This window comes from Bombina bombina, chromosome 6, assembly GCF_027579735.1.
Source record: "Bombina bombina isolate aBomBom1 chromosome 6, aBomBom1.pri, whole genome shotgun sequence".
Taxonomy (NCBI): domain Eukaryota; kingdom Metazoa; phylum Chordata; class Amphibia; order Anura; family Bombinatoridae; genus Bombina; species Bombina bombina.
The window spans coordinates 13,636,373-13,659,890 of NC_069504.1; the positions used below are offsets into that span (position 1 = coordinate 13,636,373).

A 23,518-nucleotide genomic window follows, 5' to 3' on the forward strand; every position below is an offset into this window, starting at 1 on the left:
TAGACACTTAAAAAGGCTCAAAAAAAGAAAAAAATAATAGAAAAAAATTCAAAAAAGTTCAGAAAAAGTGAACAAAAGAAAAAAATAAGAAAAAATATATTGAAAAAAATGAAAAAATATATGAGAGAATAAAAAATATATAAAAACAATGTTTCTATTTACGTTTAAAAATGCTGCAGCAAAAAAAAGGGGTAATAAAAACTGACACTTGAAACTTTGTGTGCAATAAACTTCTTTGGAAAAGACTGTGTTCCTGGATATATATGTAAAGTCTCTAGGTTCCCACGTGGATCTTTTAATCTTCACAACAATCCTAGAAGTTATATATCATCTCCTGAAGAGTTAATAAAAGTCTATAATGTTGCTATTGTTGCACTGTAGCCATAGAGACTTGTAATCCGAAAATTCTGATAGTGTGTATCAATTTCAATGTTAGTATTGTAAGGTATATATGAGTCTTCTTCTATAACAATGTTGCAAATTCTTGCTAAGGTGCAATTCCTTTAAAAGCGGAGCAACCAATGTTGTTTCAAAGGGGCTCACTTGCAGTTTTAAGGTAAATCTCTTGACATATATTTTTATGTGTTGCGTGAAATCTTTTCATATGGGGCAAGAATTCTTTCTACAATCTTGTGTATGTTATATTGTCTTCATAGACATACAAATGAAAAGAATCTCTTACCCGATCCTACAACAGTTCTGTTTGCAGCGATGCCAAATAATAGTGTGTAGTGGCGTTTTTCTCTGGACCGGAAGTAGCTGTGTAACGAAGGATCCGATCCTCACATACCTTCCTTAGTATCGTAAATAGGTGAAAGAAATCTTTTCCGCGATCTGCCAAGAAGCTCCTATCGTCCAGTGAGTTGAAGAATTTTCACTTTCAGGTGGACGGTTTTGGGAGCAAAAGAAAACTATAACTGGCCAGTTATTCGAAGAGTAAATGCTGGAGCTGGTTATCTTCTACGCGTTTCGGCTTTTAGGACACAAGCCTTTATCAAGTATCACGTAGGTATCATTGTAAGAATGTCTCTTTTTGTCTGGTCTACAGATAATCTTGAAAGCAGAACCCTGCCTCTGGGAGGAAAACTTTTGAACTCTAGTTTGTATCCCTGGGACACTATGTCCACTGCCCAGGGATCCTGAACATCTCGAACCCAAGCCTTGAGCGAAGAAGGAAAGCCTGCCCCCTACAATATCCGGTCCCGGATCGGGGCAGGCCCTTCATGCTGTCTTTGATTCAATAGCAGGCTTCTTGGATTGCTTTCCCTTGTTCCAAGACTGATTGGGTCTCCAGGAAGGTTTAGACTGTTCTTGCTTGGAAGCATAAGAATTTCCCTTGAAATTTCGAAGGGAAAGAAAATTACTCTGATGTCCCTTTTGTTTGTTTCTCTTATCCTGAGGGAGAAGATGACCCTTACCTCCCGTAATATCAGAGATTATTTCCATCAAGCCCAATCCAAACAAGGTCTTTCTAAGGATTCGCTAAAAGTTTAGACTTGACGATACATCTGCAGACCAAGGTTTTAACCATAAGGCTCTGCGGGCTAGAACAGCAAAACCTGAAATCTTTGCTCCCAGTTTGATAACCTGTAGGGAAGCATCAGTAATAAAGGAATTAGCCAACTTAAGGGCTTTTATCCTATCCTGGATCTCATCAAGGGGAGTGTCTGTCCTAATAGCATCAGACAACGCATCAAACCAATATGCCGCCGCACTAGTGACGGTAGCAATGCACACAGATGGTTGCCATTGTAAACCTTGGTGTACATACATCTTTTTGAGTTACCCCTCTAATTTTTTGTCCATAGGATCTTTAAAGGGACAATTATCCTCTATGGGGATAGTAGTTCTCTTGGCCAGAGTGGAAACAGCTCCTTCCACCTTGGGGACTGTTTGCCAAGCTTCCTTGACAGAGTCAGTTATGGGAAACATCTTTTTAAATAATGGAGATGGGGAAAAAGGGATACCCGGTCTCTCCCACTCCTTAGCAATGATTTCAGAAGCTCGGTCTGGTACAGGAAAAACCTCTACCGAGGAAGGTACCTCAAAATATTTGTTTAGCTTACTGGATTTCTTCGGATTAACTATGACTATACTGTTGCTGTCGTCTAATGTAGCTAAAACCTCCTTAAGTAACAGACGGAGGTGCTCAAGCTTAAACCTGAAGGATACAACTTCAGTATCAGCAGGGGGAATTACACTGTCAGAGTATGAGATTTCACACTCAGATGCTCCCGAAGGATCCTCCTCCTCAGGCTTCTGGGATGGGGTATCCGAAATAGCAACAACTGCGTCAGTAACCTCACCTACTGAATGTCTACTTTCCTCTTGCGCTTCCCCTGCAGCATGGGAAAGGCAGATAATGCATCAGAAACCGCAGAGGACATGAGAGAAGCGATGTCTTGCAACATAACTCCAGGGAGAGTTAGAGAGGAAGCGCAGGGCACTGCATGTGAGGGCGGTAAAAGTTGGGACGCTTGAGGAGAAAGCTGCAGCATAAACTGAACATTGTCATTAGACTCCTGAACAGCATCCTCCTTGGAAAATGTTGGCTCAGAAAAAAAGTCTATCCCTGTAATTTAAAGTTCTCTCAATGCATGAGGAACAGAAAGGGATTGGTGGGTCCACATTGGCATTAAAACACAAAGAACAAGTAACATTTTGCAAAGCCTCTTGGTCCATTCTGACTCACAATGCGTTCAAATATCAAATAAAAAGTTTTTAAAACAAAATTTAAAACAGAAAAAAAAACGTTACTGTCACTTTAAATTTTAAACGGTAACTTATTTTTTATCTGCAGAAATGACAGTAAACCTAAACAATACTGCAGATCACCTCTACACCTCAGCTGCTTTGCTGAGGTGCCTACCTGCCTGATGACACTGGCTCTCTCTGAGCAGAAGCCGAGTCTCTAGTGACAGATCCGGAACTCAGTAGGAGATGAAAGAAACCGGACTCCGTTCATAAAACACGTATAAAATAATAGAGACTATGCGTAATGGAAACAGATGCTGCACTGCTTCCCCTTCCGATCAACAGGAAGGGGAAAAAGGCACGCAACGCAAATTGCCGCCCCCTTTAGGTCCGCCCATCGTGGGCGTCACAAAAAGTCTTCTCCCGGTCGGCATATTTTTAATAAGTGAAACAGCCGGGAGTATGGAACCACCAACAATGCCTTAAATATTTTCTAGCCCCAGTGCCTGCGTCGAAGCTGTCCACACTAAAGAGCCCAAACTCCACTGAGCCTTTGTATGTGACCCATATGAAATAAAGTGCCCCTTATTCAGAGTCTCTTCTGTAACCCCAGAAAATAAAGTCGGCACTTACCTCCTAATCTGTCCGACAGCAAGGCAGCTCCCAGGTTTGAGAGGTCCTCTCCCTCATATGGACCTGTGAAAACAGAAAAAAGACTGAGTAATTTTACTCAGGCTTTCAGAGTTAGGGCAGCATCAGTATATGGCAGGCGCAGAGAGTATTATGTCCCACAAGTTCCCATTGCTCTAAAGCCACCACTGCTCTACTGAAGAGACTGATATGGACTACGGCTACACCCTAGAACAAAGCAGCACAATCTTGCACTACTTAAATAATAAACTCTTGATTGAAGAATCTTTTTCTAACACCTAACTTTACCACTTCCTTGCTCTAACGTAGGCAAAGAGAATGACTGGGGTGGGAGGGAAGGGAGGTGATATTTAACAGCTTGGCTGTGGTGCTTTTTGCCGCCTCCTGCTGGGCAGGAGTGATATTCCCAATAGTAATTAGATGATCTGTGGACTCATTGTGTCATTAGAAAGAAATGAAAATCTGAAACTACTCTGCCTACCTCCTGGGAGGCAAGGCAAAGGATGAGAGGGGAATGAGGGGAAGTGGGAGGAGTATTTAAGCCTTTGGCTGGGGTGTCTTTGCCTCCTCCTGGTGGCCAGGTTATTTCCCAAAAGTAATGAATGCAGCTGTGGAGTCTTTCCATTTAAGAAGAAAATAAGCTTTATGCTTCTGGCACAGTCACTAAACACAATGCTGGGTATGGAAGCTACAACAGTATTTTCGGACTTGATGTGTGTACCAGTGTATCACTTTCTGGAGTTAATGACTGGTACTAGATGTCGGCTTACAGTGTCTTATTTTTCTTTGGGATGACAGAACTACACTACAGAAAGCTTTACTTTTTTTATAACTGTTACCGTTTAGTGATACAGACTGTTAGTAGCTAAGGCTAGTTGCCTACCTGTCTCACCGTCAGGAGTGATGCCGTCCCTCGGTGTGTGGGGGCTACTGTTGATGGGACTAATAGCCAGTGGCATTTCTGAGTTCTGACCTTCCTCTTCCGACACTGGGCTACCTGATGGCTCCCCGTTCTCCAAATCACTTTGCATGGAATCCTCAGATGACTGGGACACGCCAAACCTGGAACAAGCAAAATCAGTCACAGACTTGCAAATAAAGAAAGATGAATACACATTAGAAAGCAATTCTTCAGAAAAGACACTCAAATCCTATATCTAGATGTAATATCACAGACTATGGCTCCTACACCAGAAATGTTCCATATCTGTGGAATGTGCTTCACCCAACCATTTATATATGTTCCCACTGAAGATGGGAGCCTACGGCGTAGTGTTTCTGTGGGGAGCTCAGAGGTCCCGGATGACGCGGTAAGCACTAGATCAGCGAGTAGAATCTTAGATCTTATCTGTGTTATTCATTGAAAGTTACTGCTTTTCTTTGTGGTTTTATAGATGTACACGGTTACCAGGCAGTTTGAAGGGCAGCCCTGAATGGAGAGAACATGTATTCTAGTAGTGTCATTAAATGTACTGGGACTTTATGATTGAGGTTTTAGATGGTGCACTTTTCAGTTATTTATTGCTAACATGTGTGATCGTTTAGCTTTCAACTAAGAAAATAAAGAGAAAGCAAATTTGATAAAAGTAAATTGGAAAATCGTTTAAAATGACATGCCCTATCTGAATCCCTTTACTATCCCTTTAACAGACCATTTCCACCTTAACCAATTTGTCACAGCCTAGTCCCTACAGGCAAGCCTGTGACTTTAATACCACCCACAGTAAACTCTCTCTAATCTGCCACCATTTAAGATTTATTATATGGTAAATCTTAAAGTAAAACTCAAATTACAATTTAGCAAAAAAAAACAAAACAAAAAACAAACACATCAATACAGTATTAACTACTAGCTTCAGGAAGCTCCAGCACTCTCAGCTGTTAAGTTACAGCCGAGAGCTGGAGCTCTTAAAGCTTCAGGCATCTGCCGCATATAGAGCCGGAGCGCGATTGGTGCTCTGCCTCCATATGAGGGCCGATGCATGATCTTTACAGACGTTGACACAGTGTGTGTCACCAGCTGTAACCATCTTCTGTTGGTGCCGGCGGGAGGTGTGGGCGGGAGGGTGGCCCAGAAGGGGGGGCGAGAGGGGCCCTACGCTACAGAAAATAAAAAAAATAAAAAAAGGGAAAGGGAGGGGTGGGGCAGCTACACTACAGAAAATGGGATCTAGGGGCCCCCTAACTAAAGATTGCGGGTGGGGGGGGGGGGGGCACACTATGCTACAGAAAATAAGTTTTAAAAAAAAACAAAATTTATGCTTACCTGATAAATTTATTTCTCTTGTGGTGTATCCAGTCCACGGATCATCCATTACTTGTGGGATATTCTCCTTCCCAACAGGAAGCTGCAAGAGGATCACCCACAGCAGAGCTGTCTATATAGCTCCTCCCCTAACTGCCACCCCCAGTCATTCGACCGAAGACAAGCAAGAGAAAGGAGAAACCATAGGGGTGCAGTGGTGACTGTAGTTTAAAAATAAAACACACCTGCCTTAAAATGACAGGGCGGGCCGTGGACTGGATACACCACAAGAGAAATAAATTTATCAGGTAAGCATAAATTTTGTTTTCTCTTGTAAGGTGTATCCAGTCCACGGATCATCCATTACTTGTGGGATACCAATACCAAAGCTAAAGGACACGGATGAAGGGAGGGACAAGGCAGGTGCTTAAACGGAAGGCACCACTGCCTGCAAAACCTTTCTCCCAAAAATAGCCTCCGAAGAAGCAAAAGTAACAAATTTATAGAATTTTGAAAAAGTATGAAGCGAAGACCAAATCGCCGCCTTACAAATCTGTTCAACAGAAGCCTCATTCTTAAAAGCCCATGTGGAAGCTACCGCCTAGTAGAATGAGCTGTAATCCTTTCTGGAGGCTGCTGGCCAGCAGTCTCATAAGCTAAGCGTATTATACTCCTTGGCCAAAAAGAAAGTGAAGTTGCCGAAGCCTTTTGGCCTCTCCTCTGTCCAGAGTAGACAACAAACAATGTAGATGTTTGACGAAAATCTTTAGTAGCTTGTAAATAAATCTTTAAAGCACGAACCACGTCAACATTGTGTAAAAGACGTTCCTTCTTTGAAGAAGGATTAGGACACAGTAACGGTACAACAATCTCCTGACTGATATTTTTATTAGATACCACCTTAGGTAGAAAACCAGGTTTGGTACGTAACACTACCTTATCTGAATGAAAAATGAGATAAGGAGAATCGCATTGTAAAGCAGATAACTCCGAAACTCTTCGAGCCGAGGAGATAGCTACTAAAAACAAAACTTTCCAAGATAAGAGCTTAATATCTATGGAATGCAAAGGTTCAAATGGAACCCCTTGAAGAACCTTAAGAACTAAATGTAAACTCCAAGGCGGAGCAACAGGTTTAAACACAGGCTTAATTCTGGCTAAAGCCTGACAAAACGCCTGCACGTCTGGAACCTCAGCCAGACGTTTGTGCAAAAGAATAGACCGAGCAGAAATCTGTCCCTTTAAAGGAACTCGCTGACAAACCCTTCTCCAATCCATCTTGGAGAAAAGATAATATCCTAGGAATCCTGACCTTACTCCATGAGTAATCCTTGGATTCACACCAATGAAGATATTTACACCATATCTTATGATATATTTTCCTGGTGACAGGCTTTCGTGCCTGTATTAAGGTATCAATGACCGACTCAGAGAAACCACGCTTTGATAAAATCAAGTGTTCAATCTCCAAGCAGTCAGCCGCAGAGAAATTAGATTTGGATGGTTTAAAGGACCGTGAAGTAGAAGGTCCTGTCTCAGAGGCAGAGTCCATGGTGGAAAGGATGACATGTCCACCAGATCTGCATACCAAGTCCTGCGTGGCCACACAGGTGCTATCAAAATCTCCTGCTTGACCTTGGCAATCAGACGAGGGAGCAGAGGAAACGGTGGAAACACATAAGCCAGGTTGAAGGACCAAGGAGCTGCTAGAGCAACTATCAGCGCTGCCCTGGGATCCCTGGACCTGGATCCGTAACAAGGAAGCTTGGCGTTCTGGTGAGACGCCATGAGATCCAGTTCTGGTTTGCCCCAACGTTGAATCAACTGTGCAAACACCTCCGGATGGAGCTCCCACTCCCCCGGATGAAAAGTCTGTCGACTTAGAAAATCCGCCTCCCAGTTCTCTACTCCTGGGATATGGATAGCTGATAGGTGGCAAGAGTGAATCTCTGCCCAACGAATTATCTTTGAAACCTCCAACATCGCTAGGGAACTCCTTGTTCCCCCTTGATGGTTGATATAAGCTACAGTCGTGATGTTGTCCGACTGAAATCTGATGAACCTCACTGTTGCTAGCTGAGGCCAAGCCTGAAGAGCATTGAATATCGCTCTTAGTTCCAGAATGTTTATCGGAAGGAGAGCCTCCTCCTGAGTCCATGACCCCTGAGCCTTCAGAGAGTTCAAGACTGCCCCCCAGCCCAGAAGGCTGGCATCTGTTGTTACTATTGTCCAATCTGGCCTGCGGAAGGTCATACCTTTGGACATATGGACTCGAGATAGCCACCAGAGAAGAGAATCCTTGGTCTCTTGATCCAGATTTAGTAGAGGGGACAAATCTGTGTAATCCCCATTCCACTGACTGAGCATGCAGAGTTGCAGCAGTCTGAGATGTAGGCGGGCAAACGGCACTATGTCCATTGCGCTACCATTAAGCCGATTACTTCCATACACTGAGCCACTGAAGGGCGAGAAGTAGAATAAAGAACACGGCAGGAATTTAGAAGTTTTGACAACCTGGCCTCTGTCAGGTAAATCTTCATTTTTACAGAATCTATCAGAGTTCGTAGGAAGGAAACTCTTGTGAGAGGGGATAGAGAACTCTTCTTTTCGTTCACTTTCCACCCATGAGACCTCAGGAGTGCCAGAACAATGTCCGTATGGGACTTGGCAATTTGGAAATTCGACGCCTGTATCAGAATGTCGTCTAAGTAAGGGGCTACTGCTATGCCCCGCGGCCTTTGGACCGCCAGAAGTGACCCCAGAACCTTCGTAAAGATTCTTGGTGCCGTAGCTAACCCAAAGGGAAGAGCCACAAACTGGTAATGCCTGTCTAGGAAGGCGAACCTGAGAAACCGATGATGATCTTTGTGTATCGGAATATGAAGATAAGCATCCTTTAAGTCCACGGTAGTCATGTATTGACCCTCCTGGATCATAGGTAGGATGGTTCGAATAGTCTCCATCTTGAAAGATGGGACCCTGAGAAATTTGTTTAGTATCTTGAGATCTAAGATTGGTCTGAAGGTTCCCTCTTTCTTGGGAACCACAAATAGATTTGAATAGAATCCTTGCCCCTGTTCCTCCCTTGGAACTGGGTGGATCACTCCCATAACTAGGAAGTCTTGAACACAATGTAAGAATGCCTCTCTCTTTATCTGGTCTGCAGATAATTGTGAAAGGTGAAATCTTCCTTTTGGGGAAGAAGCTTTGAAGTCCAGAAGATATCCCTGGGACACAATTTCCAACGCCCAGGGATCCTGGACATCTCTTGCCCAAGCCTGGGCGAAGAGAGAAAGTCTGCCCCCTACTAGATCCGTTACCGGATCGAGGGCCAATCTTTCATGCTGTCTTAGAGGCAGCAGCAGGCTTCTTGGCCTGTTTACCTTTGTTCCAAGCCTGGTTAGGTCTCCAGACCGGCTTGGACTGGGCAAAATGTCCCTCTTGTTTTGTATTGGAGGAATATGATGCCGCGTTAGTCTTAAAGTTTCGAAAGGCATGAAAATTTGTTTGTTTGGTCCTTAATTTGTTAGACCTATCCTGAGGAAGGGCATGACCTTTTCCTCCAGTAATATCAGAAATGATCTCCTTCAGTCCAGGCCCGAATAGGGTCTGCCCCTTGAAGGGAATATTGAGAAGCTTAGACTTTGAAGTAACGTCAGCTGACCAGGATTTAAGCCATAGCGCCCTACGCGCCTGAATAGCAAAACCTGAGTTCTTAGCCGTTAGTTTAGTTAAATGAACAACGGCGTCAGAAACAAATGAATTGGCTAGCTTAAGCGCTTTAAGCTTGTCAAGTATATCATCCAGTGGAGTTTCTACCTGTAAGGCCTCTTCCAGAGACTCAAACCAGAAGGCCGCGGCAGCAGTGACCGGAGCAATGCATGCAAGAGGCTGGAGAATAAAACCTTGTTGAATAAACATTTTCTTAAGGTAACCCTCTAACTTTTTATCCATTGGATCTAGGAAAGCACAACTGTCCTCGACGGGGATAGTTGTACACTTAGCTAGGGTAGAAACTGCTCCCTCCACCTTAGGGATCGTTTGCCATAAGTCCCGTGTAGCGGCATCTATTGGAAACATTTTCTTAAAAACAGGAGGGGGAGAGAACGGTACACCTGGTCTATCCCATTCCTTAGTAATAATTTCTGAAAACCTTTTAGGTATTGGAAAAACATCAGTGTAAACAGGCACTGCATAGTATTTATCCAATCTACACAATTTCTCTGGCACTATAATGGTGTCAGTGTCATCCAGAGTAGCTAAAACCTCCCTGAGCAACACGCAGAGGTGTTCAAGCTTAAATTTAAATGTTGACATATCAGAAAAAGGTTGAAGCATCTTCCCTGAGTCAGAAAAATCACCCACAGAAAGAAGCTCTCCTGCCTCAGCTTCTGCATATTGTGAGGGGATATCAGACATAGCTACTAAAGCGTCAGAGTGCTCTGTATTTTTTCTAGCCCCAGAGCTGTCTCGCTTTCCTTGTAACCCTGGTAGTTTGGACAATACCGCTGTAAGGGTATGATCCATAACTGCCGCCATGTCTTGTAAATTAAACGCCATGGGCGCGCTAGATGTACTTGGCGCCTCTTGAGCGGGAGTCAAAGGTTCTGACACGTGGGGCGATTTAGTCGGCATAACTTCCCCCTTGTCAGTTTCCTCTGGTGATAAATCTTTTAAAGACAGAATATGATCTTTATAACAAAGTAAAATCAGTACATTTGGTACACATTCTAAGAGGGGGTTCCACAATGGCTTCTAAACATAATGAACAAGGAGTTTCCTCTATGTCAGACATGTTTAAACAGACTAGCAATGAGACCAGCAAGCTTGGAAAACACTTTGATAAATGTAAACAAGAAAAAAATAAAAACCGTACTGTGCCTTTAAGAGAAACAAATTTTGTCAGAAATTGAAAAACAGTGATAAAAAGCAGTAAATCTTACGAAATTTTTACAGTGTGTATAATAGACTAACAGAGCATTGCACCCACTTGCAAATGGATGATTAACCCCTTAGTTTCAAAACCAGATTAAAAAAACGATAAACGTTTTTTCAACTGTCACAACAAACTGCCACAGCTCTGCTGTCGCCCTACCTGCCCATATGACGACTTTGAAAGGCACAAAAACCCATTAGAGAGGTCCTAAGTGTTCAGGGGACTCCTTCAGGGAAACTGGATGTCTCAAGCTGTAAAATCTAATGCGCATTTAGGCGCGAAAATAGGCCCCTCCCACCCTGTATTCACAGTGAGAGGGCCTAACAAAAATATCCCTAGGCAAAATCTAGCCAGCCATGTGGAAATAACTGGGCCCCAATAAAGTTTTATCACCAATATTTATTAAAAAAAACGTTTTAACACTTCAAGCAAACGTTATTTTTTCAGTAATGTGAGAAAGTAATAAGAATATTACCTTTTACAGCAAGCATGATAAAAGTCGTTATTAAATCACTAATCAGGCTTACCTTAAATAAATAAAAAACAAAGTACTAATGGCACTGCTGAGATTTGGAAATTAGGGTAGCCTATTAATCTCTGGATTTGTAAATAAAATATACACAGGTTTGTGTTTATAGTCCAGATTCACTATATTACAGAATGGCTGAGGTGCTGTGTACTGGTTTAAAGAAACAAACAAAATCAATCCGAAGATTGATAAATTGTACACCTGAATAGCACTCTTTCGCTAACCAAAGGTGGCAAAAGGTTGGACAAAATCAGGGTATCCTAGGGGAGGAAGTGCGCAGGGATTTTTAAAATATAACCTTTATTTGGTAATTTAAAAGCAAAAACACAAACATAATCCACATACATACAGTATTTAAACACACAGGATTTGGTCAAATTGGTTTTTATCCAATAATCACAAAAACATAATTTATGTAAGAACTTACCTGATAAATTCATTTCTTTCATATTAGCAAGAGTCCATGAGCTAGTGATCTATGGGATATACATTCCTACCAGGAGGGGCAAAGTTTCCCAAACCTCAAAATGCCTATAAATACACCTCTCACCACACCCACAAATCAGTTTAACGCATAGCCAAGAAGTGGGGTGATAAGAAAAAAGTGTGAAAGCATAAAAAAAAGGAATTGGAATAATTGTGCTTTATACAAAAAAATCATAACCACCACAAAAAGGGTGGGCCTCATGGACTCTTGCTAATATGAAAGAAATGAATTTATCAGGTAAGTTCTTACATAAATTAGGTTTTCTTTCATGTAATTAGCAAGAGTCCATGAGCTAGTGACGTATGGGATAGCAGATACCCAAGATGTGTAACTTCCACGCAAGAGTCACTAGAGAGGGAGGGATAAAATAAAGACAGCCAATTCCGCTGAAAATAATCCACACCCAAAATAAAGTTTAAATCTTATAATGAAAAAAACTGAAATTATAAGCAGAAGAATCAGACTGAAACAGCTGCCTGAAGAACTTTTCTACCAAAAACTGCTTCAGAAGAAGAAAACACATCAAAATGGTAGAATTTAGTATAAGTATGCAAAGAAGACCAAGTTGTTGCTTTGCAATTCTGATCAACCAAAGCTTCATTCCTAAACGCCCAGGAAGTAGAAACTGACCTAGTAGAATGAGCTGTAATCCTTTGAGGCGGAGTTTGACCCATGATGAATTAAAGATTTCAACCAAGATGCCAAAGAAACGGCAGAGGCCTTCTGACCTTTCCTAGAACCGGAAAAGATAACAAATAGACTAGAAGTCTTTCGGAAATTCTTAGTAGCTTCAACATAATATTTCAAAGCTCTAACTACATCCAAAGAATGCAATGATCTCTCCTTAGAATTCTTAGGATTAGGACACAATGAAGGAACCACAATTTCTCTACTAATGTTGTTAGAATTCACAACCTTAGGTAAGAATATAAAAGAAGTTCGCAACACCGCCTTATCCTGATGAAAAATCAGAAAAGGAGACTCACAAGAAAGAGCAGATAATTCAGAAACTCTTCTAGCAGAAGAGATGGCCAAAAGAAACCAAACTTTCCAAGAAAGTAATTTAATGTCCAGCAAATGCATAGGTTCAAACGGAAGAGCTTGAAGAGCCCCCAGAACCAAATTCAAACTCCAAGGAGGAGAAATTGACTTAATAACAGGTTTTATACGAACCAAAGCTTGTACAAAACAATGAATAACAGGAAGACTAGTAATCTTTCTGTAAAAAAGAACAGAAAGAGCAGAGATTTGTCCATCAAGGAACTTGCAGACAAACCTTTATCCAAACCATCCTGAAGAAACTGTAAAAATCTAGGAATTCTAAAAGAATGCCCAGAAAAATGATGAGAAAAACACCAAGAAATGTAAACCTTCCAGACTCGATAATATATCTTCCTAGATACAGATTTACGAACCTGTAACATAGCATTAATCAGAGAAACCTCTATGACTGAGAATCAAGCGTTCAATCTCTATACCTTCAAATTTAAGGATTTGAGATCCTGATGGAAAAAAGGACCTTGTGATAGAAGGTCTGGTCTTAACGGAAGGGTCCACGGTTGGCAAGTGGCCATCCGGACAAGATCCGCATACCAAAACCTGTGAGGCCATGCTGGAGCCACCAGCAGAACAGACGAGCACCCTTTAGAATCTTGGAAATTACTCTTGGAAGAAGAACTAGAGATAGAAAGATATAGGCAGGATGATATTTCCAAGGAAGTGACAATGCATCCACTGCCTCCACCTGAGGATCCCTGGATCTGGACAGATACCTGGGAAGCTTCTTGTTTAGATGAGAAGCCATCAGATCTATTTCTGGAAGTCCCCACATTTGAACAATCTGAAGAAATACCTCTGGGTGAAGAGACCATTCGCCGGGATGTAACGTTTGGTCACTGAGATAATTTGCTTCCCAATTGTCTATACCTGGGATATGAACCACAGAAATTAGACAGGAGCTGGATTCCGCCCAAACCAGAATTCGAAATACTTCTTTCATAGCCAGAGGACTGTGAGTCCCTCCTTGATGATTGACATATGTCACAGTTGTGACATTGTCCGTCTGAAAACAAATGAACGACTCTCTCTTTAGAAGAGGCCATGACTGAAGAGCTCTGAAAATTGCACGGAGTTCCAAAATATTGATTGGTAATCTCACCTCCTGAGATTCCCAAACCCCTTGTGCTGTCAGAGACCCCCATACAGCTCCCCAACCTGTCAGACTTTCATCTGTTGAGATCACAGTCCAGGTTGGAAGAACAAAAGAAGCCCCCTGAATTAAACGATGGTGGTCTGTCCACCACGTCAGAAAGTGTCGAACAATCTGTTTTAAAGATATTAATTGAGATATCTTTGTATAATCCCTGCACCACTGGTTCAGCATACAGAGCTGAAGAGGTCGCATGTGAAAACGAGCAAAGGGAACCGCGTCCAATGCAGCAGTCACAAGACCTAGAATTTCCATGCATAAGGCTACCGAAGGGAAAGATTGAGACTGAAGGTTTTGAGTCAAGGATACTGAATCTATCAGGAAACCTAAAAAAGGTTACCCTTGTCTGAGGAATCAACAAACTGATTGGTAAATTGATCCTCCAACCATATTCTAGAAGAAACAACACTCATAAAAGACTGGAAAGGTTCTTTCTAGTGAAAATGAGCAAAGGGAATTGAATCCAATGCCATAAGACCTAAAACTTCTATGCATATATAGCAACTGAAGGAAATAATAGAGACTAAAGGTACCGACAGACGGAACCCAATAGAATTATCCCTTGTCTGATAGAGACAAAGACAGTGACACAAACTTTCTGGAAACCTAAAAAAGGTGACCCTTGTGTGAGGAATCAAGAGCTTTCGAAAAAAAGATCCTCTAACTATGTCCTGAAGAGCAAGTGAATCATATGAGATTCCGCATCCTCAGAAAATAATCTGAATGAAAACAGAAAAATTAAAAACAGAATTTATGTTTACCTGATAAATTACTTTCTCCAACGGTGTGTCCGGTCCACGGCGTCATCCTTACTTGTGGGATATTCTCCTCCCCAACAGGAAATGGCAAAGAGCCCAGCAAAGCTGGTCACATGATCCCTCCTAGGCTCCGCCTACCCCAGTCATTCGACCGACGTTAAGGAGGAATATTTGCATAGGAGAAACCATATGGTACCGTGGTGACTGTAGTTAAAGAAAATAAATTATCAGACCTGATTAAAAAACCAGGGCGGGCCGTGGACCGGACACACCGTTGGAGAAAGTAATTTATCAGGTAAACATAAATTCTGTTTTCTCCAACATAGGTGTGTCCGGTCCACGGCGTCATCCTTACTTGTGGGAACCAATACCAAAGCTTTAGGACACGGATGAAGGGAGGGAGCAAATCAGGTCACCTAAATGGAAGGCACCACGGCTTGCAAAACCTTTCTCCCAAAAATAGCCTCAGAAGAAGCAAAAGTATCAAACTTGTAAAATTTGGTAAAAGTGTGCAGTGAAGACCAAGTCGCTGCCCTACATATCTGATCAACAGAAGCCTCGTTCTTGAAGGCCCATGTGGAAGCCACAGCCCTAGTGGAATGAGCTGTGATTCTTTCGGGAGGCTGCCGTCCGGCAGTCTCGTAAGCCAATCTGATGATGCTTTTAATCCAAAAAGAGAGAGAGGTAGAAGTTGCTTTTTGACCTCTCCTTTTACCGGAATAAACAACAAACAAGGAAGATGTTTGTCTAAAATCCTTTGTAGCATCTAAATAGAATTTTAGAGCGCGAACAACATCCAAATTGTGCAACAAACGTTCCTTCTTTGAAACTGGTTTCGGACACAGAGAAGGTACGATAATCTCCTGGTTAATGTTTTTGTTAGAAACAACTTTTGGAAGAAAACCAGGTTTAGTACGTAAAACCACCTTATCTGCATGGAACACCAGATAAGGAGGAGAACACTGCAGAGCAGATAATTCTGAAACTCTTCTGGCAGAAGAAATTGCAACTAAAAACAAAACTTTCCAAGATAATAATTTAATATCAACGGAATGCAAGGGTTCAAACGGAACCCCCTGAAGAACTGAAAGAACTAAATTGAGACTCCAAGGAGGAGTCAAAGGTTTGTAAACAGGCTTAATTCTAACCAGAGCCTGAACAAAAGCTTGAACATCTGGCACAGCAGCCAGTTTTTTGTGAAGTAACACCGACAAGGCAGAAATCTGTCCCTTCAGGGAACTTGCAGATAATCCTTTTTCCAATCCTTCTTGAAGGAAGGATAGGATCCTAGGAATCTTAACCTTGTCCCAAGGGAATCCTTTAGATTCACACCAACAGATATATTTTTTCCAAATTTTGTGGTAAATCTTTCTAGTTACAGGCTTTCTGGCCTGAATAAGAGTATCGATAACAGAATCTGAGAACCCTCGCTTCGATAAAATCAAGCGTTCAATCTCCAAGCAGTCAGCTGGAGCGAAACCAGATTCGGATGTTCGAACGGACCCTGAACAAGAAGGTCTCGTCTCAAAGGTAGCTTCCAAGGTGGAGCCGATGACATATTCACCAGATCTGCATACCAAGTCCTGCGTGGCCACGCAGGAGCTATCAAGATCACCGACGCCCTCTCCTGATTGATCCTGGCTACCAGCCTGGGGATGAGAGGAAAGGGCGGGAACACATAAGCTAGTTTGAAGGTCCAAGGTGCTACTAGTGCATCCACTAGAGCCGCCTTGGGATCCCTGGATCTGGACCCGTAGCAAGGAACTTTGAAGTTCTGACGAGAGGCCATCAGATCCATGTCTGGAATGCCCCACAGCTGAGTGACTTGGGCAAAGATTTCCGGATGGAGTTCCCACTCCCCCGGATGCAATGTCTGACGACTCAGAAAATCCGCTTCCCAATTTTCCACTCCTGGGATGTGGATAGCAGACAGGTGGCAGGAGTGAGACTCCGCCCATAGAATGATTTTGGTCACTTCTTCCATCGCTAGGGAACTCCTTGTTCCCCCCTGATGGTTGATGTACGCAACAGTTGTCATGTTGTCTGATTGAAACCGTATGAACTTGGCCCTCGCTAGCTGAGGCCAAGCCTTGAGAGCATTGAATATCGCTCTCAGTTCCAGAATATTTATCGGTAGAAGAGATTCTTCCCGAGACCAAAGACCCTGAGCTTTCAGGGATCCCCAGACCGCGCCCCAGCCCATCAGACTGGCGTCGGTCGTGACAATGACCCACTCTGGTCTGCGGAATGTCATCCCTTGTGACAGGTTGTCCAGGGACAGCCACCAACGGAGTGAGTCTCTGGTCCTCTGATTTACTTGTATCTTCGGAGACAAGTCTGTATAGTCCCCATTCCACTGACTGAGCATGCACAGTTGTAATGGTCTTAGATGAATGCGCGCAAAAGGAACTATGTCCATTGCCGCTACCATCAACCCGATCACTTCCATGCACTGAGCTATGGAAGGAAGAGGAACGGAATGAAGTATCCGACAAGAGTCTAGAAGTTTTGTTTTTCTGGCCTCTGTTAGAAAAATCCTCATTTCTAAGGAGTCTATAATTGTTCCCAAGAAGGGAACCCTTGTTGACGGGGATAGAGAACTCTTTTCCACGTTCACTTTCCATCCGTGAGATCTGAGAAAGGCCAGGACGATGTCCGTGTGAGCCTTTGCTTGAGGAAGGGACGACGCCTGAATCAGAATGTCGTCCAAGTAAGGTACTACAGCAATGCCCCTTGGTCTTAGCACAGCTAGAAGGGACCCTAGTACCTTTGTGAAAATCCTTGGAGCAGTGGCCAATCCGAAAGGAAGCGCCACGAACTGGTAATGTTTGTCCAGGAATGCGAACCTTAGGAACCGATGATGTTCCTTGTGGATAGGAATATGTAGATACGCATCCTTTAAATCCACCGTGGTCATGAATTGACCTTCCTGGATGGAAGGAAGAATAGTTCGAATGGTTTCCATCTTGAACGATGGAACCTTGAGAAACTTGTTTAAGATCTTGAGATCTAAGATTGGTCTGAACGTTCCCTCTTTTTTGGGAACTATGAACAGATTGGAGTAGAACCCCATCCCTTGTTCTCTTAATGGAACAGGATGAATCACTCCCATTTTTAACAGGTCTTCTACACAATGTAAGAATGCCTGTCTTTTTATGTGGTCTGAAGACAACTGAGACCTGTGGAACCTCCCCCTTGGGGGAAGTCCCTTGAATTCCAGAAGATAACCTTGGGAGACTATTTCTAGCGCCCAAGGATCCAGAACATCTCTTGCCCAAGCCTGAGCGAAGAGAGAGAGTCTGCCCCCCACCAGATCCGGTCCCGGATCGGGGGCCAACATTTCATGCAGTCTTGGTAGCAGTGGCAGGTTTCTTGGCCTGCTTTCCTTTGTTCCAGCCTTGCATTGGTCTCCAAGCTGGCTTGGCTTGAGAAGTATTACCCTCTTGCTTAGAGGACGTAGCACCTTGGGCTGGTCCGTTTCTACGAAAGGGACGAAAATTAGGTTTATTTTTTGCCTTGAAAGGCCGATCCTGAGGAAGGGCGTGGCCCTTACCCCCAGTGATATCAGAGATAATCTCTTTCAAGTCAGGGCCAAACAGCGTTTTCCCCTTGAAAGGAATGTTAAGTAGCTTGTTCTTGGAAGACGCATCAGCCGACCAAGATTTCAACCAAAGCGCTCTGCGCGCCACAATAGCAAACCCAGAATTCTTAGCCGCTAACCTAGCCAATTGCAAAGTGGCGTCGAGGGTGAAAGAATTAGCCAATTTGAGAGCATTGATTCTGTCCATAATCTCCTCATAAGGAGGAGAATCACTATCGACCGCCTTTATCAGCTCATCGAACCAGAAACATGCGGCTGTAGCGACAGGGACAATGCATGAAATTGGTTGTAGAAGGTAACCCTGCTGCACAAACATCTTTTTAAGCAAACCTTCTAATTTTTTATCCATAGGATCTTTGAAAGCACAACTATCCTCTATGGGTATAGTGGTGCGTTTGTTTAAAGTGGAAACCGCTCCCTCGACCTTGGGGACTGTCTGCCATAAGTCCTTTCTGGGGTCGACCATAGGAAACAATTTTTTAAATATGGGGGGAGGGACGAAAGGAATACCTGGCCTCTCCCATTCTTTATTAACAATGTCCGCCACCCGCTTGGGTATAGGAAAAGCTTCTGGGAGCCCCGGCACCTCTAGGAACTTGTCCATTTTACATAGTTTCTCTGGGATGACCAACTTGTCACAATCATCCAGAGTGGATAATACCTCCTTAAGCAGAATGCGGAGATGTTCCAACTTAAATTTAAATGCAATCACATCAGGTTCAGCCTGTTGAGAAATGTTCCCTGAATCAGTAATTTCTCCCTCAGACAAAACCTCCCTGGCCCCATCAGACTGGGTTAGGGGCCCTTCAGAGATATTAATATCAGCGTCGTCATGCTCTTCAGTATCTAAAACAGAGCAGCCGCGCTTACGCTGACAAGTGTTTATTTTGGCTAAAATGTTTTTGACAGAATTATCCATTACAGCCGTTAATTGTTGCATAGTAAGGAGTATTGGCGCGCTAGATGTACTAGGGGCCTCCTGAGTGGGCAAGACTCGTGTAGACGAAGGAGGGAATGATGCAGTACCATGCTTACTCCCCTCACTTGAGGAATCATCTTGGGCATCATTGTCATTATCACATAAATCACATTTATTTAAATGAATAGGAATTCTGGCTTCCCCACATTCAGAACACAGTCTATCTGGTAGTTCAGACATGTTAAACAGGCATAAACTTGATAACAAGTACAAAAACGTTTTAAAATAAAACCGTTACTGTCACTTTAAATTTTAAACTGAACACACTTTATTACTGCAATTGCAAAAACACATGAAGGAATTGTTCAAAATTTATCAAATTTTCACCACAGTGTCTTAAAGCCTTAAAAGTATTGCACACCAAATTTGGAAGCTTTAACCCTTAAAATAACGGAACCGGAGCCGTTTTAAACTTTAACCCCTTTACAGTCCCTGGTATCTGCTTTGCTGAGACCCAACCAAGCCCAAAGGGGAATACGATACCAAATGACGCCTTCAGAAAGTCTTTTCTAAGTATCAGAGCTCCTCTCACATGCGACTGCATGCCATGCCTCTCAAAAACAAGTGCGCCACACCGGCGCGAAAATGAGGCTCTGCTTATGCTTTGGGAAAGCCCCTAAGGAATAAGGTGTCTAATACAGTGCCTGCCGATATTATTATATCAAAATACCCAGATAAAATGATTCCTCAAGGCTAAATATGTGTTAATAATGAATCGATTTAGCCCAGAAAAAGTCTACAGTCTTAATAAGCCCTTGTGAAGCCCTTATTTACGATCGTAATAAACATGGCTTACCGGATCCCATAGGGAAAATGACAGCTTCCAGCATTACATCGTCTTGTTAGAATGTGTCATACCTCAAGCAGCAAGAGACTGCACACTGTTCCCCCAACTGAAGTTAATTGCTCTCAACAGTCCTGTGTGGAACAGCCATGGATTTTAGTTACGGTTGCTAAAATCATTTTCCTCATACAAACAGAAATCTTCATCTCTTTTCTGTTTCTGAGTAAATAGTACATACCAGCACTATTTCAAAATAACAAACTCTTGATTGAATAATAAAAACTACAGTTAAACACTAAAAAACTCTAAGCCATCTCCGTGGAGATGTTGCCTGTACAACGGCAAAGAGAATGACTGGGGTAGGCGGAGCCTAGGAGGGATCATGTGACCAGCTTTGCTGGGCTCTTTGCCATTTCCTGTTGGGGAGGAGAATATCCCACAAGTAAGGATGACGCCGTGGACCGGACACACCTATGTTGGAGAAATATGCATTTATTGTATCTAATGAAAACAAATAATGCTATCAATGACCATAAAAAGGCAAAATAGTTTGAATAAAACTCCAAACCCGGTTCCTAAAAAAAAAGGAACTGTAAGAAATACCCCAGAAGATTCCAGGTCTGAGCAGCGCTTGAACCCCATGGGTGCCCAGCCATGCTTCAACAGTACCCAAAATATATAGGACAGAAACACACTTAAAGAAAGTGTTAGCCTTACTGGAATAAAATTAAAGAAATTTGGACAAAATGGAACCAAATAATTTTCAAAGAAGTCTTAACCTGCCCCTTACCAGCCAAGCTGGAATACGGCACGTACATCGCAATATTAGGGAGCTGATTTCGAACCCCAATTACAAACATGTTACTTGGGAAAGAACTCAGGAATTCGTTCCTTAATAAGAACAATTAAACTAGTATAAGCTAAAAGTTTTAGTCTTAGAACTCAATCTTGAAGCCCAGAGTAACAGTTAAGAATTGAATCCAATTATAAAAACAAATAATTGATTATCTTAGAACAAAATTCTTCTAGCTAAAATAGCTAAAGACATAGATTAACCCTCATTTGCGAAAATATTCAATAAAATGAAGACACAAATGGAATTATTAGCATGATAGTCCAGTTAAAAGGACCAGTCAATACAGTGGACTTGCATAATCAATAAATGCAAAACAACAAGACAAATGCAACAGCACCAAGTCTAGTAAATGTTGTCCTTTAACAATGCTAAAATAAATCATAATCTGATACTTGATCTTAAAGTAAACAGAAAAAATGAAGCAATTGCAATATCCAAATAAATCACAGGACCAAGAAAAGTACCTGAAACTAAATAATTTTCCATAAATAAGATACAACTATCTAAAGGAAAATAAATACTATTTTGCTATAGAAACAATAGCATAATTAGTAGAAGTAGAGATAGCCCCAATAAATTGGAGAACCCTCCAAATTGAATTTAACTGCTGGCAAAGAATATAGTTTAAAACCTTTGAAAAAGGAATAAAAGAAAATTCTCAGCCTATTCCATTCCCTAGAATGGGGAATTGGAAAGAAAACCTCTGAAAACACAGAAGAAATAAATAGGCAGAAATAGTGTCAGCTAGTCTTAAAGAACTAGTTACCTAAATATCCAAAATAATCAACACCTTTTCAACAAAGAACAAATGTACTTTAATAATAGAAAAATAAAAAAGTAGATTTGTTAGTGTCAATATCTGATGAAGAAAATTTCTGAAAGAGAAAAAAACATCATCAGAGAAGGATAAATCAGTATGTTGTTGGTCATTAGAAACTTCAATAATTAAAAAAGTGAAAAAGACCTAAAAATTTTATTAGAAGGCACAAAGTCAGACAGACAAAGCCTTTAAAATAGAATCAGAAAATATTTCTTATAAATCTTCTTAATATTTCTTGTACATAAAATGTAAGAACGGAAATATATAAAGCATAAACACTAATGGATTCTGCATGTAAAAGTATATCATAATACCTTATTACAAACCATAGCTAAAGATAAACATTTATAACATTTAAAATAAATGAACTTAGCTTCTGATTCAGGGACAATCTGAGACATCTTGCAATATGTAATAGAAAAAACATATAAAGCAAAAATGATCAAATTCCTTAAATGACAGTTTCAGGAATGGGGAAAAAATGACAATGAACAAGCTTCTAGCAACCAGAAGCAATAAATAATGAGACTTAAATATTGTGGAGACAACAATGACGCTCGAATATTTAGCGCCAAAAAAGCCGCCCACATTATTTGGCGCCGAAATGCTTTTGGCGCCAAAATGGCGCCACATCCGGTAACGCCGACATTTTTTTGCGCAAAAACGTCAAAAAAATTACGCAACTTCCAGCGACACGTATGACGCCGGAAATGACAAAAAAAAATTTGCGCCAAGAAAGTCCGCGCCAAGAATGACGCAATAAAATGAAGCATTTTCAGCCCCCGCGAGCCTAACAGCCCACAGGAAAAAAGTCAAATTTTAAGGTAAGAAAAAAATTATTAATTCATGTGCATTATCCCAAATATGAAACTGACTGTCTGAAATAAGGAACGTTGAACATCCTGAATCAAGGCAAATAAATGTTTAAACACATATATTTAGAACTTTATATAAAAGTGCCCAACCATAGCTTAGAGTGTCACAGAAAATAAGACTTACTTACCCCAGGACACTCATCTACATGTTTGTAGAAAGCCAAACCAGTACTGAAACGAGAATCAGTAGAGGTAATGGTATATATAAGAGTATATCGTCGATCTGGAAAGGAAGGTAAGAGATGAATCTCTACGACCGATAACAGAGAACCTATGAAATAGACCCCGTAGAAGGAGATCATTGAATTCAAATAGGCAATACTCTCTTCACATCCCTCTGAGATTCACTGCACGCTGAGTGGAAAACCGGGCTCCAACCTGCTGCGGAGCGCATATCAACGAAGAATCTAGCACAAACTTACTTCACCACCTCCACAGGAGGCAAAGTTTGTAAAACTGATTTGTGGGTGTGGTGAGGGGTGTATTTATAGGCATTTTTGAGGTTTGGGAAACTTTGCCCCTCCTGGTAGGAATGTATATCCCATACGTCACTAGCTCATGGACTCTTGCTAATTACATGAAAGAAATATATATATATATATATATACATACATACATACATACATACATACATACATACACACACACACACACATGTATACACATATATATATATATATATATATATATATATATTTTTTATTATTGTTTTTTTTAAATAAATAAAAAAAACATAATTTATGTAAGAACTTACCTGATAAATGCATTTCTTTCATATTAGCAAGAGTCCATGAGCTAGTGACGTATGGGATATACATTCCTACCAGGAGGGGCAAAGTTTCCCAAACCTCAAAATGCCTATAAATACACCCCTCACCACACCCACAAATCTGTTTAACAAATAGCCAAGAAGTGGGGTGATAAGAAAAAAGTGCGAAAGCATAAAAAATAAGGAATTGGAATAATTGTGCTTTATACAAAAAAATCATAACCACCACAAAAAAGGGTGGGCCTCATGGACTCTTGCTAATAAGAAAGAAATGCATTTATCAGGTAAGTTCTTACATAAATTATGTTTTCTTTCATGTAATTAG

At 41.6% G+C, this 23,518-nt stretch overlaps 1 protein-coding gene across 1 annotated transcript in view; it reads right to left on the reverse strand.

Annotated features, from left to right (window-relative positions):
* PPP6R2 (protein phosphatase 6 regulatory subunit 2) overlaps positions 1–23,518 on the reverse strand; it is a gene marked incomplete in the record, with an annotated part of 934,057 nt that overhangs the window by 387,280 nt on the left and 523,259 nt on the right. Inside the window, 1 exon segment of the mRNA XM_053716315.1 lies at positions 4,238–4,407. Coding sequence (XP_053572290.1) covers positions 4,238–4,407 — 170 coding nt within the window.